Source organism: Carassius carassius, chromosome 29, assembly GCF_963082965.1.
Source record: "Carassius carassius chromosome 29, fCarCar2.1, whole genome shotgun sequence".
Lineage (NCBI taxonomy): Eukaryota > Metazoa > Chordata > Actinopteri > Cypriniformes > Cyprinidae > Carassius > Carassius carassius.
In genome coordinates, this window is record NC_081783.1 from 6,399,608 (window position 1) to 6,416,881 (window position 17,274).

Sequence of the window (17,274 nt, forward strand, 5' to 3'; positions counted from 1 at the left end):
AAACAGGCAATAACATGAGAGGTATTAACAATACAAAGTTTTAAACATGATCTAGAATAGTAAACTATAGAAAGGGGAGAGATTAAAAAAATAGTAAAATCATGGAATATTTTTAAAGACTCATGATGCTGTCAGGTGTGTTTACAGTTAAGTCATTTCTTAAATTTCTAAGAAGCATTAGACTGACAAAGACATTCTCTGAATTTACAATTTGTTTAATTCATATTTAAGTGTATGACCACGCCATCATGACCAGATTATTGGGATATTTCATTACAATAATGTTAAATGTTTAATCCCCTGCAGCAGCTTAGCCAACATAACTTAAAAAAAATTCAAATGGCAATTAACTCTCACTGAATCCACCAAAGGGCACAAGTATATTTTCAACACTGCCTTATTATTCTGCACCTCTCCCCTATTGTCTTGCATGCCGTTGTTCACCCCTCCCTCTCGTTTATCCGAAACTGTGGCCTGCTTCCATTCTCACTCCAGCAACAACCCCCCCCCCCCCCCCCCCCCCCTCACCCCAGGCCCTGGTTAACACCCCACATTGTTACATCCTCGTGCTAGCAATTGTGCTGGAGAGCTGGGCGGAAGGATGTGGCTAAATACCTCGGCTTAAAGTAGAGAAAAGGTTTTTGTCACCCTTTCCATTAGTTTTGTGTGTCCCGTGTGTATGCAGTCTCATCTAGACCTCACTTCAATAGAAACCTGGTTTAATATCCTTTGCTATGTATCTTTAGTGTGTTATAGGAGCATGGTGAGCTTTAGACATTAGAAACAGCTGTGAGAGGGGAACTCATGTACCATCCAGGATACAGTACAGATTTTTACGGTAAGGGAAGAGGGGAGGGGGTGAAGAAGGGAGGGGAGCAGGAGATGGGGGAAGACATCACTGCCTCCCCAACCACCACCACCATCGCCAAAGGAAACACTGTAATCTCAAGGAACATCAACGAATTCCTCAGGAATCACCACGAAGGCACCCACCATACATTTCAGCGTCGTTAATTCGGTTTATCCGACATTGTTTCTTTGTAAAAACCCGAGCAATCGCATGCAGCACTATCCAGCCTGTCATAGATTTCGACTCTTATTTATTTTTTTATATTTGCAGCGCGTTTTATGCATAACGCAAGCGACTGGATGTTTTTTTTCTTCTATTTAGACACTAAATAGCTCCGTGGTTTTTGTGCACTGGAAAAGCTTTAGGGCGGAGAGAGACGGATGCGGGCGGACATCGTGATCCCTGATAATACAGAAGAGAAGAGATGCTCCACGAGGATTATTTTAAACCTCCGTGTTGACCTCTCATCCCAACCCGAGGAACAGGAACAGACACGATTGTGCTTCAGAGATTCCCAGAAGCTAAATACTCAGAAATAAATGCTGCCCGTTACAATTTAGAGCACATAGGAGAGAGGTAGGCCTGTTTAGTGCGTTGCACTCAAGACGTGTTTGATATTTTAATCGTTAAACATGACAAAAAAGCCATAGGCTAGGCTATAAGAATTGTGTGTTTCCCCCCTTATTATAGGTTATAAATTGCAGATCGAAGAGGAAATGGAGCGTTTTCTTCGTGCCTGGATGAGGAATGTTGCCATTCATTTACAGTGACTGACATCTCATGTGCCTCGTGAGAGTTATTTTAAGGTTTACCCGCTGTAATAACAATTGACGGTGATTCTGTGTACAATATGGGGAGCGACGGTGAAATACTGAACCGGGAGCTGTCAAAGATGTCCGATGAAGACTTGCTGGCTTGTTCTAAGGAAGAGCTGGTGAGTCGACTCCGCAGAGAAGAATCGGAAAAGATGTCGGCTCTCATACAGCGCGGTCGATTAATCAAGGAGGTCAATAAACAACTGCAGGGACATCTGCTTGAAATCAGGGAACTCAAAGTCATCAACCAGAGGCTGCAAGAGGAGAACCAGGAACTTAGGGATTTGTGCTGCTTTCTGGACGACGACCGTCTGAAAGTGAAGAAGCTCTCCCGTGAGTGGCAACTATTCGGTCATCACGCTGCTAAAGTGATGCGCGAGGACCTCGGCGGATACCTCAAGAAGCTCGCTGACCTCGAGCGGATGCAGGACGGTCTGGTGAAGGAGAACCTGGATCTGAAGGAACTTTGTTTGGTGCTGGAGGAAGAGTGCGTGAGCAGAAGTGATTCCAGCCCTGGTGGCTCCACGGATCTCAACATACCGTGTATGGTGGCCCGGGACGTGGGTGACGGGAGCTCCAGCACCGGGAGTGTTGGCAGTCCAGACCAGATGCACTTGGTGTGTTCACCAGATGAATGAAGGAGAGGAACAGAGCCATATTACTTTACTCTTCTCTCTTGATGCTGAGACAGACTTTTTATGTCTAATAAAGTAGTTTACATTTTCTGACAATGACATCTCAGCTATTTCGGTGGAAATAGACCAAGACTTCTAAAGCCGGCTAGTTTACTCATGGCCTTTTGACGCCATAAATACAGTTTCTCTATATTTCATTGATTAATATTTTATAGTTGGCAGACCTTTAACACTTGAGTGAAATTATTGGGTGCCAGGCAAAACAGAATTATTTTTAAGCTTTAAGGTGACACCCTTTCCTTTCAGTATCACTCATCGTGCTAATCCATCTTAAAAGGATGGTTCACATAGAAATGAAAGTTTTTTGTCTTATTTACTCCCCCTGTTGTCATTCCAAACCTGTATGACATTCTGTTGTAGAATACAAAAGAAGCTGTGTTGAAGAATATATATATATATATATATATATATATATTTTTTTTTTTATTTTTTTTTTTTTTTTTTTTTACTATGAAAAGTAATACTAAACACATATTCAACAAAATATGCGACCATGGGCCACAAAATATAGGGTCGGTTTTTTTAAATTGATATTTTTACATCATCTGAAAGCTGAATAAATAAGATTTCTCTGGTTTGTTAGGATAGAACAGTATTTAGTTGAGAAAATCTGTAATCTGAGGGTGCAAAAAAAAAATTTGATATTGAGAATATCAACTTTAAAACTGTCCAAATTAAGTTCTTAGCAATGCATATTACTAATCAAAAGTTAACTCTTAATATATTTATGCTAGGAAATGGACAAAATATTTTTATGGAACACGATCTTTACTTCATATCCTAATGATTTTTGGCATAAAAAAAAAAAATCGATACTTTTGACCCATACAATGTGTTTTTGGCTGTTGCCACGCTACTTATGACTGGTTTTGTGGTCCAGGGTCATATATATTTTATCTGTTTACCTGCATGTCAGAGAACCTGTGGACATCACATGAATTACCTGTTAAATTATAAAAGTATTATCTAAGGGGGTACTTAAAGGGTCAAAGTTATTTTAGGTTAAAGTTGTTCAGCTGCATGTCATAAAAAATAAATTAAATTGGGGAATTACTGGAATGGACAAAAACACTGAGGGATTTGTCATAATATCTTCTTTTGTGTTCTGCAGAAGAAAGTCATACAGGTCTGCAAGGAACGTAAATAAATCATTTTTGATTTACTTTCTTTTTAAGATGGTAGGTTTGTTTTTAGAAGATGGTGACTGGTTTCCACCTGGTCTAAACTAGTCAAAAACTATTTTGACCAAGATGACCAATTGGTCTATAAGATGGCCTTCCAGCTTGAACTTTCTAGGAACCATCCACCATGTTCCAAAAGCTTCAGATTTTCAAGTAGGTCTATTTAATTATTAATAGAATTATTTGAATGTATGATTTTCCAAGTGTTTCAGGAATGTTTCCTCTCATCTCTTACAGGGGTTGTAGATAGGGGCAAAATATTTATATAGTTTTGGGGCTGACATTTTAAACAACATTGGGAGAAACTAACCATACTGCTAACTTGTACCAGGTTTTACTGTGCACTGATCTGTTCACAGGCTGATGTTTCTCCTACGATGCACTATCACAGGGCTGCGATGAATCTTGAATCTTTAGAGATTCACATTTTTACTGATTAGAGCCATATACTATGTAGTGATCTGTTAAGATCATTTACAAAAAGCACTGAATCTTTTTCAGCAATGGAGAGGAAATAGTGGTATCAAAGGATTGTGGAAAGCAAAGCCTCCATTGTAAGCAGATCAGGTTTTTTGACGTAATATGGCTATATCACGGAGGCCCAAGAATGATTCACTGGAAATGCACGTTACAAGACCACTTTTTTACAATATGAGATCTTTTCTTGTTTGTTTTGAACTGGACAGTATAATTCACTAGATGTAGTGACGTGTGCTCTACTTAACTATGTTGCTGTGCTCTGCACTGAATCCCGAAGGAACTATCTTTTGCATTAACCCCACTTTAACTACACAGCTGTACTGTACAAAGCTTTTTGTGTTCAATTGTTGCTTTGCCAAGACTTTAATTACACACTGAATTGACACTAACGTTTGGAGGGAAAAACATTGACATGTAGTTTTATAATGATTGTGCTAGATATTGTTATTATTATAGTAAGTTTTGTTGTATTTACTGCATACTACAAGACCCTACATAGGATTGTTCTGTTGTACATGCTTTAAGTCCAAATATATGATCAGTATTATTTCAGTTACTGCACTTTTATAACTACAAGACCCAGCTCTCTGATTGGTTAGCGTTTGCTTTGTTTCAAGCTATGCTCATTGTGAGTGAGATAGCTTTAAATACACTTGACTGACACACCATGTTCTGTTCTTGTCTTTTTTCCTCATGCTTTCACTCTGCATGAATATATATATACATATTTATGTATAAAGACATGTTGATAGTTAATTGTTTTTAGCAAGGCCTTTTAGTATAATTCTAAAAGCACTGTCCTTCAGGACAGTCTTCCTGTGATGTTAATAGAACTTTCATTCAGAGTTATCTGTTCTTTTAATAATGTTCTCAAAAAAACAAACAAAAATCTGTTAATGGAACGTATTTCTTCTGAAACATTATAGTTGAACATTTGTCCATGTCTTTTAAATGTTACTGCTATATTTATTAATATATACAATACAATATTTGTATAACCAAGAAAATGTTTTTTTTAGAATAATTAAAAAAAACGGCATTTTGAACATTCAGAGAACATTTAGAAAATGTTTTCACAACTTAATGAGTGATATAAAAAAAATGGACATATTTTTGGTAGCTGATGATGGTTTAAGAAAAATTTTCTAAATTTTCAATAAAAATAGACTGCTCAATAAACTGTTCCGTTAGGAAAAAATTAGATTTTTACAGCAATCTTTTCTGTGTTGACGTATATATTACAGCTCAGAAAGGACTTCTAAATAACATGGATGAAAATTTCCCAGTAATGTCTTAATGAGGTCTTAGTCATGCTGTAGTTTCACTGGTTTATTTTTGGCATGCTGTTTACACAGCCAGAACAGTAATACTTTCTGTGACTGGCATACAGAGGTCCTTTCAGCAAAACATGTGCTCACCAGTTCATTCAGTACAAACTCCCTCTTCATTATCTCAATCATATGTTCTCATGTCTTCTCTAAGTGGCTCAGATTGATAACAGAGGGCACAGTGTGGAGGAAATATGGTCGCCATGTTTATTTGATTTGTTCTCTGTATATTCAGTATGACTTGGCCTCTTTTAAAGTAGATGTTCTTTCACTTTAATACTTTTGTTCTTTAAAGTGCCCCTATTACACTGTAAAATCTAATAAGTTGGGCTTACTTAAAAAAAGTATGCAAACTGATTGCCTTGAAAAAACTAAGTAAAGTGAAATAGGAATAGTATGTTGTACTGACAAATGCTTAGTTAGTATAGTTAACTTACACAAGAGTTCTAGTAACTAAAAAAGAACTGTAGGGGGTACTTGATCCTTTCATTTAGGTTTACTCATGACTTAGTATAGCTACTCACTGACTCCCAGAATGTATTGCGCAGAATAAATTATGCATTTGCTTTGTTTTAAAGTTGTTGTTTTTATTTGCCAATATTATTTGCTGTCTTGTGTCAGCAGTAGCACAACAAAAAGAGCAAATAAAATGGCTATTGTTACAATTAATGAAATCAATTTAATTTAATTGTTACCATTGTTGTGATTCACGTGATGAATGTTTAAATCTGTGTGTGACTTCAGCACATTACCACTCACTATTTAAGGATTATATAAAAAGCATATCAATATATTTATGATAAATAAAATCTCAAAAAGGTCATTATTAAATACACACATAAAAATGCGTTAATTAAAAAATAGGTCATTTTATAAAAGCAACCTATTTATTACTTTTCTTTGAAATCAAATAACTCTGATTTCATGATGCATTTCTCCATTAATAGAGAGAAAATTATAGGAACATAAATGAAGTTTCAAGTGCCCAACCAAAAGGAATGCTAATCACTATAATGGTGAGCTAAAAAAAAAAAGGCAATTAGCAACATATTAGTGCTGCCTCTCACTGGTTTATTAATGTCATTGGTTCCTTTGTGGCTACTTGAATATTTTAAGTAAGTGTCACTCAAAACAGTAAGTAAATAGTTTTATTTGCCTTGAAAGTAGCTGAAACTTAATAAAACCTAGTAAGTATAACTACTAAGTAAAGATAACTAATTAAATCTAAGTAAGGTAAACTATTGGATTTTACAGTGTATGGATTTTTGAAAATTACCTTTCATGCAGTGTGTAGCAGCTCTAAGTGAATTAAATATTTAGTTGAGATACAACTATTTCAAAATCTGGAATCTGAGGGTACAAAAAAAAAAAAAAGAAACATCAAAATATTGAGAAAATCACATTTAAAGTTATCCAAATTAAGTTCTTGGTAATGCATATTACTAATCAAAAAATTAAGTCTTGATATATTTACAGTAGGAAATTTACAAAATATATTCATAGAACATGATCTTTTCTTATTGTCCTAATGATTTTTGGAATAAAAGAAAAATCAATCATGGGCAGCTGTGGCCTAATGGTTAGAGAGCTGGACTAGTTACCAGAAGGTCACTGGTTCGAGTCTCTGTGCTGGCAGGAGTTGTGGGTGGGGGGGAGTGAATGAACAGCACTCTCTTCCACCCACCCTCAATACCCATGACTGAAGTGCCCTTGAGCAAGGCACTGAACCCACAGTTGCTCCCCGGGTGCTGGATATATAGCTGCCCACTGCTCCGGGTGTGTTCACTTCTCACTGCTGTGTGTGTGCACTTGGATGGGTTAAATGCAGAGCACCAATTCTGAGTATGGGTTACCATACTTGGCAAATGTCATGACTTTCACTTTTCATTTTGATTGCTACAAATATCCCCCAGCGACTTAAGACTAGGGATGCACCGAATATTCGGCCACCGAATATTTTCGGCCGAGAATGGCCCAAAAGTGCATTTTCGGTTTTCGGGCCGATAGACTTTTATCACCGAAACAACACGGCCGAAATGTTGTGATGACGCAAACAGAAACCGCGACCTGCACGTGCACCTGCATAGCGCAGACCACGAGCTCCCCGCGACATTCACTTCACACCAGAGGGTCTTAATAGAGAACATTCTCTCTATTCTTATTCCTTTATTCGCAGCACTAAAGCGTCTCCTAACAAAGAGATTAAGACGGACCACGAAGTGAAAACAAAGAAAAGTACAGTCTTATAGAGTCTGTCAGCACACGTCTCACTGAGATCTTTTCGGATCCTCTGCACTTCATCGCGAATGTGCTTGATCCGCGTTATAAAGACCATTACTTGGATGCGGAAATAAGGCAGCGCGCACGAGAAATGATCCAGGCCGCGCTGGGTGCGGAGAACCCGCGTGGAAACGGAGAAGCGCCAAGCGCAGGAGACTGAGATCAGAGCACAGAAAAAAAGACTCGTCTCTGTGCACCAGATGAGGGGCATGCACCCTCGGTGTCTGATGTGTTCAGTGGAATTCTGCAAGAAAGTGCCTCAAATAATAATAATACGTTGGCTATTTTGTTCTTAGGCTACTATATATGTGACATATTATTATATTATATATGTATATAATATAATATATATATTATATTATTATGACATATTATTTTTGCTAGATTTCTGCTTTAATTTGATAAAAATGTTTATTTATGCCCTGGCCCTATGTAAATACACTCTCTCAAATATTTCTCAAATGTCAGGCAGATGACAAGCTCAACTGCTCAACAGCTAGATGGTTATCTGTCTGAAGTCCCCATCCCCAGAAGTGATAACAGTCTTGCCTACTGGAGAAGTAATGCACTTTCTAGTCCTACAGAGAACAATTTCAAATGCACTTCACCTAAATGCTCTTTTTTTTATGAGAGAACAGTTCATTTTAAAACCTTTCTGCAGGCCAGTAGGCCTGTACATTATTATTTAATATACACATGAGGGGGATACATTTTTAGTTTTAATTTAATTTATACTGTGCATTGTTGCAATGTGCTTAATAAATATTTGCATAATTTGTAATTATGTATTTTTGTTTTTTATAATTTATGTAATTGTAATTATCTTTGAAACTTTAATATTAATTTATGCAATTGCAATGTCTTCATTTTAGTAAAATTATTACACGGTCATAGCAATAAATGCAATGGTACTAATAATTGGCATAATTTCTTTCGGTGTTTCGGTTTCGGTTTTCGGCCTTGGTTTTCTCTTTTTCGGTTTTCGGTTTCAGCCAAGAATTTTCATTTCGGTGCATCCCTACTTAAGACCTTGCATGCATGTCAACCTGCTGTTGGGGACTCCCAGTCCCAAAATATAAACATTATCATTAGGATATCCTAGGAGGAAACTGTGCACTAAACCTCTCATTTCCTCCCTTCTTGTACCCCTGTGTGCTGCAAGAGATTTGCTCTCTATAATATCACTTGCTAAACTTGCTTTTATTTTATAAAAAAATAAAATTACAGCTATAAGAGGGCTATAAATCAATATAATTGATATTTTTCATACAGTATAAAAATCAATAGACCACCTCATTTCAAGGCACCATAGTATGTTACAAAACAGCTCAGGATCATAACATTGTTTTGTATTCCCAAAAGCAGCACATATTTTCAGTAAATGTTTAATAGATGTTAAATAGCATGCAACATTTCTCCTTATTAAAGGAATTAACATCAAATCAGTAAAAAATGTCTTGTTTTCAAAAATAAATACAACTCTATGTGGTCAAGCAATAGTAGTGTACTCAATACAGCATAAAGTATATATAATTTACTTCGACTGGCCTGTGAATCACACACCTTTGCACTTGTAGTGAAAACATCCTGTATAGTAACAGTTTAAGTGTTTTGTGAAGGTAAAATATCATTTTTGTAACCAGTGTAACAGTGAACTGTCATTGAAGTACACATTCTCAGTGTTGGGTTGTGGTGTTGTGGTGTCCCTTCAGTTTTCTTTAAAACAAGCTTATTCAGCATACAATGTTATTATAACGCTGTATTTCTTAAAACCATAAAATAACAAGACATTACACTGTGTAAATCCACAAACATGTGCATAGCAAATTTTGAATCCACATTTCAGTTGAGACCTTAACATCTCTAAAATTGGTAATGTAATAATAAATAACATAATAGACTCTCTTTAAAAAATGGCTTTCCTGAAGTAACTGACATACCTTCCTGAAAGGCATAATGGTGATAGATCTACACTGCTTTCACTCTCAAAAGCAACCTCTAAACCTTTTGCTAACAGGCCAGATTTTTTACTGCTACAGTACCATCACCAATACACTAAATAAGAAGCTGAAGTAAATTACTATAAATCAATAATACTAATATTAATGCCACTACAGTCGTACATTACGGCTGAAAAGTCAGTTGGTTTTCTTTTCAGTGTTACATACTTATGTGCTATAAAAATTTCAGTCTACTTCATATGAAGGATAATAGTACATTATACTTTGCACTACACATGCTTAAAGGTGAAGTGTGTCATTTCTACTCCACTAGCGTCACCAAATGACCTTTTCCTGAAAACTTACTCCATCTGTTATGCATTCATGCCTACGAATGGCATAGTTGGGTCTCCTTACTATGCTAGGATAACGTGTTTTAACGTCAAAAACGTTACACACATCACCTTTAACTGGTGCTTCTGTATTCTTATAATGCATTCAAGTTGCTTGGTAATTGCCATTAATAAAGGTAAACAGAATAAACAGGTGATAGCATAACATATATGCTTGTATGTAGTATGGACACTTTTGGAAATCATAAACACTTTTCCGCACAGCAGATGAGAAATTAAAGGGTGAGGATGGTTGGTGAATTGAGAGAGTGATCTGACTGATCTCCACTGCTGCTGCTGCGGCGATGAGCGACGCCACACGGCTGAGGGTGTTGAGAAGACTGGCTGGTACTGTGAGAGCTGGCGAGATTGAGAGCTTGGGATGAAGACGCAGAGCTGGTATCCAGTGAAGAAGAGGGGTAGCTGAAGACAAGGCTGGCCGTAAAAGGGGTCAGAGATGGAGTGGAGATGAGGACAGGAGTATGAAGAGACTCTGTTTCCAAAGGTATGCTGGTGACGGTGAAGGCTGAAGCTGGAGGTGGGATGGTAATTTTGGGCTTGGGTTTATTAAACTTAAGCTTGGCGTGATGCTTTGATTCTCTTGAAGGTCCAGGAAGATCAGTGTCCACAGGTTCAATCTTGATTCCACTCAGCGTCGGGAGGTCACCGTTGGAGTCAGAGTCTGAGTCCGAGTCCTGGACTTTGCAGATGGGTCTATGGGCTTCAAGAACCAACTCAAGCTTATCTTTCGCCTTCTGAAGCTCAGCGATCTCCTTCTGCAGACGTGATTTTTCATCCTCTAGCTGGTCAGTTTGCTGTGAAAGGAAAGTTAAAATGTTCAGTTCGGGTCCAAGTAATGCAAATACATTTAAATTGAAAAAAAAAAACATGGAAATTAAGCAAAATTAACTTACATTTTGCAATGTGTCAGTCAGTTCACGTCGACGATTCCTGCACTTAGCCGCAGCCATTTTGTTACGTTCCCTTCTAATTCTACGCCGCTCAAGTTCCTCAGGGGATAGCTGGAATGAGAAAGTAAAGCAAATAATATAATATATTAATTCAGTAGTCTAACATTGTACGCAACTGTAATAAAATATTAAAAAGTAAAAAATATATATAATTATAATAGTAATAAATAAAATAAAAAATGTATATTATAAAATAAAATAATTATAATTGTAAAACCCTATGTCTGATTAGAATCATCGGAACCTAATTGGTCAACTCAATTTTTATAGTTGATAAACGCGAAAATACTGCCACCTAGGGGATGAGGTTTTTAATTTCATTTTCAATTGACCAAATACTTTGAGGCAATGTTGCAATTTTTAATCTCTGTAATTACTCTATTATGAATCTGTTTATATTCCCTTAATTAATTTCACACTCTCTTTCTTTTGTGGGCATCATCTGTAGTTTCCTGACCTTATATTGATGAATCACCTGCAAACACCCTAGTGACTCAAGTATGAGTCATAATATTTAACTCCAGTGAATCACATGATATCCTATTTCCTGTCTCACTATTACACTCTCACCCAGCTATATTCAAGACTTGGATGCATGAGTCAGGCAGGATTTCATGAGTTAATATTGAATGAGCATATCTGGGTTCAATCTGGGTTTGATGCTGTCTTGTAAATAGCATACTATAAGATTGTTACATGTAAGTAAGTGTTTTTTAAGATTCAAAATTAGCATTTACAACTGTTACAAACTTAAATAATCCCAAATGAAATTCACACCCTGAATGTATCAGCAAACATGTTCATGCAAACAGCCAAGCCACACACTAGAGACAACAGGATATTACACATTTTGGGTCTTGCACACCTTGATTAGGGTCTCATCTCATCTTTAGATTTACACGCATGGCTGGTTTTGGTTTTGGCCAAGACCACCGGCAGAAATGGACAGGATGACAGGTGAACATAGTGACAAATCATGCTGTCACAGTCTCCCGTTGTGACTAAGCACGGCCTCATCACGTAGACAAACTGACACCTATTAAATTTGACTTACATGTTCATCATTTCTGCTTCTCGTTGAGCTGCCAACAGCCATAGCTGCTCTAATAACACCTGGCCGGGACTGATGTGATTGGGAAAGTTGAGGATTCATAGATTGGATTCTTGGCAGCAGTGGGTAGGATGGTCGAAGTGCCCTGGAAGGTCCCGGGGTGCCTAGAATGGAGGGCTGAAGCATCCATTGAAGGTCCTGGTTTGAAGTTATGGCATTGAGACTGGGCACAAACTGATTGGATCCTGCCACAGAATACTTCTGCTTCAAAGTACAAGAGACACAGACAATATATCATAAGTTACCAAGGCAGTGGCATTAGAAATTAAGGGAGGAGGCTTTATTATATCTCATTATGACTCATAAACCCATTGTTGTTTGTGTTTGCAGAAACACCCAGATATGAACACCAACCTGAATCATTAAATCTCTTATTATTATTATTATTATTACTATTATTATTACTACTTCATTACTGTCTGCCTTGGTCTCTGTTATTGCTTTATTTATTTTGTCATTAATCCTAAACAGGGGCTCTTAAATCTACTCTATCCACAGAAAATTCCAATTCTAATTCTATTTTAATTCTATTCTTTATTAAGCAAAAATAGACCTCTAACACTAGCTTGCTCTATTCTTTTTATACTCTATTCGTTTTCTTTTTATTTATTATATTATTTAAAAGCCCTTGCTATGTGTACTTCGTTAAGCTAACTGTGACTTGTTATAGCACTTATATATCATTTCTCTTTCGTTGTTTTTGAAGACTTCAATTTGGATAAAAGCGTCTGCTAAATTACTAAATGTAAATGTAATGTAGAGAAGGCATTTAAAACGTGTTTAAAATACATAATGGTATGTTGAGACATATGAATTACAACTGATTTCTAAGTGATATTTTGAGCATTAAAGCATAATATGTTAAAGTTCATGATTTAATGTTACAAAATGTTTCAAATTATTCATACATGTCTCATACTCATCTTGAATTTTAAGAAGAGTATAACAAATGACTTTAATAGACATGAGATAGACGCGTACCTGTTGTGGAGTTGTGACCGCGCTTGTCGCGAGAGTCGCGGAGCTCGAGCCTGATCCGGAGCCGTTATCTGGGAAGGTCCGATCGAATCCTCTGCCCAGGTTTCCGTAGTTGTACATGTATGCCGCTGACTCTTCAGTAATCCGAAGGAAACTGTTGACTAAAGCTGTGAACTCTGTGTCGCTGCCTACTTTTCTAGGTCTGCTTTCAAAAAAGGTCCCTCCTACTTATATCGCTGACAGTTCACGCGAAATTCAAAAGCAAGTTAAAAAGCCACCTTATTGCGGGAAAGCGGACGAATCCACCACGATACACTTAGGGGAGTCTAGCAGTACCTGTCAACATTTAAAATGTTCATATTGCCGACAGAGGTAGAATAAATGCAAAACTAATATTTATAATTTGTGTAATACGATTCTATCTTTCTGTCAGACTGGTGGTTCGCCAGAATATAAATAAGTGATCAAGAACGGTACAGTTTTAGCTCCTCCCTTCTTACGGGAATTGGTGCAGCCAGTCTTTACAATGACGTATGGTCACATGGAAGATTACGTATGTGACCATATACGGGATTTTCCGGGAACTCCTTCTGTTTGAGCTAGTGATCGGCGTTCTCACAATAATGACAACTCTGAATCGAAACCTGAGCGTTTTACAACAACCTGAGCGTTATTTATTGTTTAGTAATCTTACGGAAAACTGTTCAGATATGTACAGATTCTGTACTAGCACGCGGGTTTGTGTTAACACTTGGTAAGCAGTATGTGGTCTACATTTAATTGGACACACCAACCAATTCACATACTCTTCCCATGAGTAAATACTACAAGTCGTGTATACATACAGTGAGGTCTCGGCACGTTCCAGTGGAGAGACCACATTAAAGCACCATACAGCGAATGAATGCCATGAATGAATGAAGGCTCATGAAACAATTTTCACTGCCTTTCACCATCCCGCTGAATCATCCCTACAGCAGTAAATGGGAAAATGATTCAGCTAAATGGTGTCAGGCAGTGAAATCTGGTTTCATGACCTTTCCTTTTTGTTTTTGAAAACCACAAACTGTTGGGCAGTTCACTGTAGACCTGCAATCTGATGTATTTTGAGCACAAATATTTTACAATCACAGAGCAGATAAATGAAGCAAACGTGTTCTTTTTAGGTAAGTTGCTCTCAGCCCAGTTTCCTGTTACAGTGTCCGAAAAGCACAGTGTGTGATCATTTATGCGACATGCTCAGCATACCTGAGTAAATGTTTCTTTTAATTATAAGATTCATTTGAAATCTTTACCTGAACAACAACTACACCAAAAAATATTACAAAGGGACATTTCAATGTAATCTATGATCAATCTTTATTACATTTGGAGGATTTCTTTCTTTTTTTAAGTTACCCTGGTCCCACTGACATCATACTTAGTTGCTGAATTACATATCATGAAAACACAACAGTTAAAATACAATTTAACTTTGTTGTTTGTTTTATTTTATTTTTTTTAATGTGTTTATTAATTTTCAAACACAGACACTGTTGTTTGTCACCGCTTTTCAAGGTCCACTGCTTTTCAGCATCTTTATGACTCATTTTTAACTGTTCAGTAAAACAATGATCTCTATGTGCCAAATGAAACAATGTTTGTCAGAATGAAACCACAAGAATGAAGTGGAAATCATATCTAAATGATCTGTTGCCCATTTTGTGTTTGAGGAATAATTGACTTCCTTTGGTATTCACCGGTCCCTTTGTCCTACATTTGATTACCAACAAACCCCCCCCCCCCCCCCACCAACCCACCCCACTCCCTTTCTTTTTTTTCTTTTTTATATGATATTGTGGTACTACATTTCAGATTTCTTCTAGTGAGATCTGGTTGTAACCAGAGTGTGAGTGCATCATTGCGTGAATTATGACCTAAGCGCAATGGAATGCTGTGATGACACTCCCCTTTTGCAACTCTCTGCATCGTGCCTCAACATGCAGGCAAGGTACATCTTACCCAGATAGGATGTGCTGTTACCCAAGGCTTGGTACTGATGCAAACAATTTACGTGTGTTGATGTTCTGAACACTTTAGAAATTATGGGCACTCCCCATCCAAATATGTTGCTATTCTTTATTTTATCACAAAAATGTCAGTATCCCAGCACTTTACCAGATAATTTACAGTATATCAGATAATAAGCTTATTATTTCTTACACACTTAGGTGTAATTATTAAATATCATGAATGTTTTTATTTAAATTATTTTCATTCTTGCAGTAAGGAAATTTAAATGTGACATGATAATTATGCATCAACTCAACAAATAAAAGCCATAAATGATCAGAAATTTAACTAGTGAATTGTTTGGCCTATTACAACGAATACACTGGAGTGTCTCACATTCATGATTGCACAAAAACAGTAACTAATAAAGAGGACAGATAAGTCCAGTTTGTTCTAATAAGTGAAAAATAGTCACTGAGCTTGTTATTTTATTTTATTTTATTTTATTTTGTAAATTATGGCTCATTGTATATTTAACCAATAAAAAAGTGTGTAAATACACAGACACACACACATAAGTACTTGGAATTAGATTAAATTTTACAGTTTTTCTCAATTGCTAACACAAAGTTGATTAAACAATTCACTATTTTCTCACAACTACATATACACAATGTCAAAACTACACACCTACTTGTGCAAACATCAAACTCCCGGGTCAAAGTCAAACATTTTAGTCAAAAACACGTTCTTTTTTGTCAGACTTTGGCCAGAGATAACATACACACCTGTCAAATACACAGACTATTTTTCTGCCTATAGAACACTATTAAGATCAATTCAAAACACTGTTACAAAAACCTCCTTTTTGGAAACAGGAAACATTTTGCAAGTCAGTGTCTGTTACAGTATGCAGCATAAATTGAGCGGTGCAAATACAGTAACATTCAGCAATAAACTTTAAGAAGCGTTTAATTTCATTTCACTACTGTAAAGTGTTCTTACAGTACATGAAAAGAACTAGAAGAGAAAAGTAAAAAAAAAAACGAAAATCAAAATATACATTAAACTCATTGGAACAGACTGTCAGTTGCTGTAAATATATAAATACATTCAGTATCCTCTACCAAGTTGCACTACAGTATTGCTAATATCCTTATTTGTTATACTATTGCAGTTTCTTGGTCTTCTGACAAAAGACTTTCTCTACCACTCCTAGACAGTCGACTCTCAGTTCTGCACAGACACAGTACATATAAGAAATACTTGACTACAAATCAATTAAACAGTCATGAGTTTGAGAGTGTGTGCTACAGTACAGTATCAAGAATAGTTCAAGTTCTCTCATCTGAAGAACTTCTACTATGTACTGTAATTGTAATGTACTGTATAAGTAGAGTAAAAACTCTGTAGATGAGCCAGTTGTCCTTATGGCCATTCCATGCATGACAACAGGTTCAACTATAGTGCTTTATATTTCATCAGCAACAAATGACATTTGACCTCGTCTCCTTCATTTTTGTTTTCTCCTCTCGTTCCTGTTTGTCTCCTAATAGGATTCATTTTCCAATACACATAATCACCTGTGAGCTTCACCTGTGTTCATATCATCCCGAGATTCTGACTGGTGTGTCATTAGTTTTGCTATTTAATGTTCACACACACACACACACACACACACACACACACACACACACACACACACACACACACAAACATATATTTTTGTCATTCAAGTGTAAAACCAGTTTTCATGAGGGGGTTGTGAGTTGATGAAAAGCTGTAAGTCTTTCAAAATGTATAAAAACTGTAGTATAATTGTAACAATCTACAAACAAAATCGCAGGGGGAAAAGGGGATAACCAGTGTGAAACTCAATAAGTGTGAAACTTAATAAACTGAGTGAAACTTGCCGCTGTTTTACGATTTATTTTCTCTTTCGGTAGCCTTGTACTACACCGGCCACTTTCTTTTTTCTTCTTTTTTTATTGCCTTGCTTAGAGCCAATCAAAATGTTAGAACTTCAGTTTACGCAATCGTCATTTTAACCAATTAAATTGGGGTATTTTTAATCTCTGCCACGCAGGCACATTTATCATCAGCCAATGAGAAGCAAGGTGAGGCGGGTGTAAGCAGGGTTGCCAGGTTTTCCCAAGAAAACCCACCCAATCGCTACTCAAAACTAGCTCAAACTAGCCCAAACGCGTTTCAAGGGGGTATCCGGTTAAAAATCGCATACCAGGGGATAAATATCATGTTAC

The 17,274-nt window shown here is 36.8% G+C and overlaps 2 protein-coding genes across 3 annotated transcripts; one reads left to right on the plus strand and one right to left on the minus strand.

The window, feature by feature from the left end:
* The first annotated feature begins 592 nt into the window (after nt 1-592).
* On the plus strand, nt 593-2,740 carry LOC132109478 (coiled-coil domain-containing protein 85B-like). The gene is made up of 3 exons (XM_059515578.1): nt 593-838; nt 1,172-1,426; nt 1,541-2,740. The coding sequence occupies exon 3, from the start codon at nt 1,701-1,703 to the stop codon at nt 2,301-2,303; it is 603 nt and encodes a 200-aa protein (XP_059371561.1). The 5' UTR covers nt 593-838; nt 1,172-1,426; nt 1,541-1,700; the 3' UTR covers nt 2,304-2,740.
* A 6,630-nt stretch (nt 2,741-9,370) lies between these two features.
* On the minus strand, nt 9,371-13,463 carry fosl1a (FOS like 1, AP-1 transcription factor subunit a). Of its 2 annotated transcripts, none has more exons than XM_059515580.1 (4): nt 13,025-13,463; nt 11,987-12,244; nt 10,876-10,983; nt 9,371-10,776 (listed from the first exon to the last, which is right to left on the minus strand). In XM_059515580.1, the coding sequence occupies exons 1-4, from the start codon at nt 13,139-13,141 to the stop codon at nt 10,198-10,200; spliced, it is 1,062 nt and encodes a 353-aa protein (XP_059371563.1). In that variant the 5' UTR covers nt 13,142-13,463; the 3' UTR covers nt 9,371-10,197. The 2 variants fall into 2 exon arrangements, with proteins under 2 accessions (XP_059371563.1, XP_059371562.1); XM_059515579.1 differs by having other exon boundaries at nt 11,987-12,247.
* Nucleotides 13,464-17,274: the final 3,811 nt, after the last annotated feature.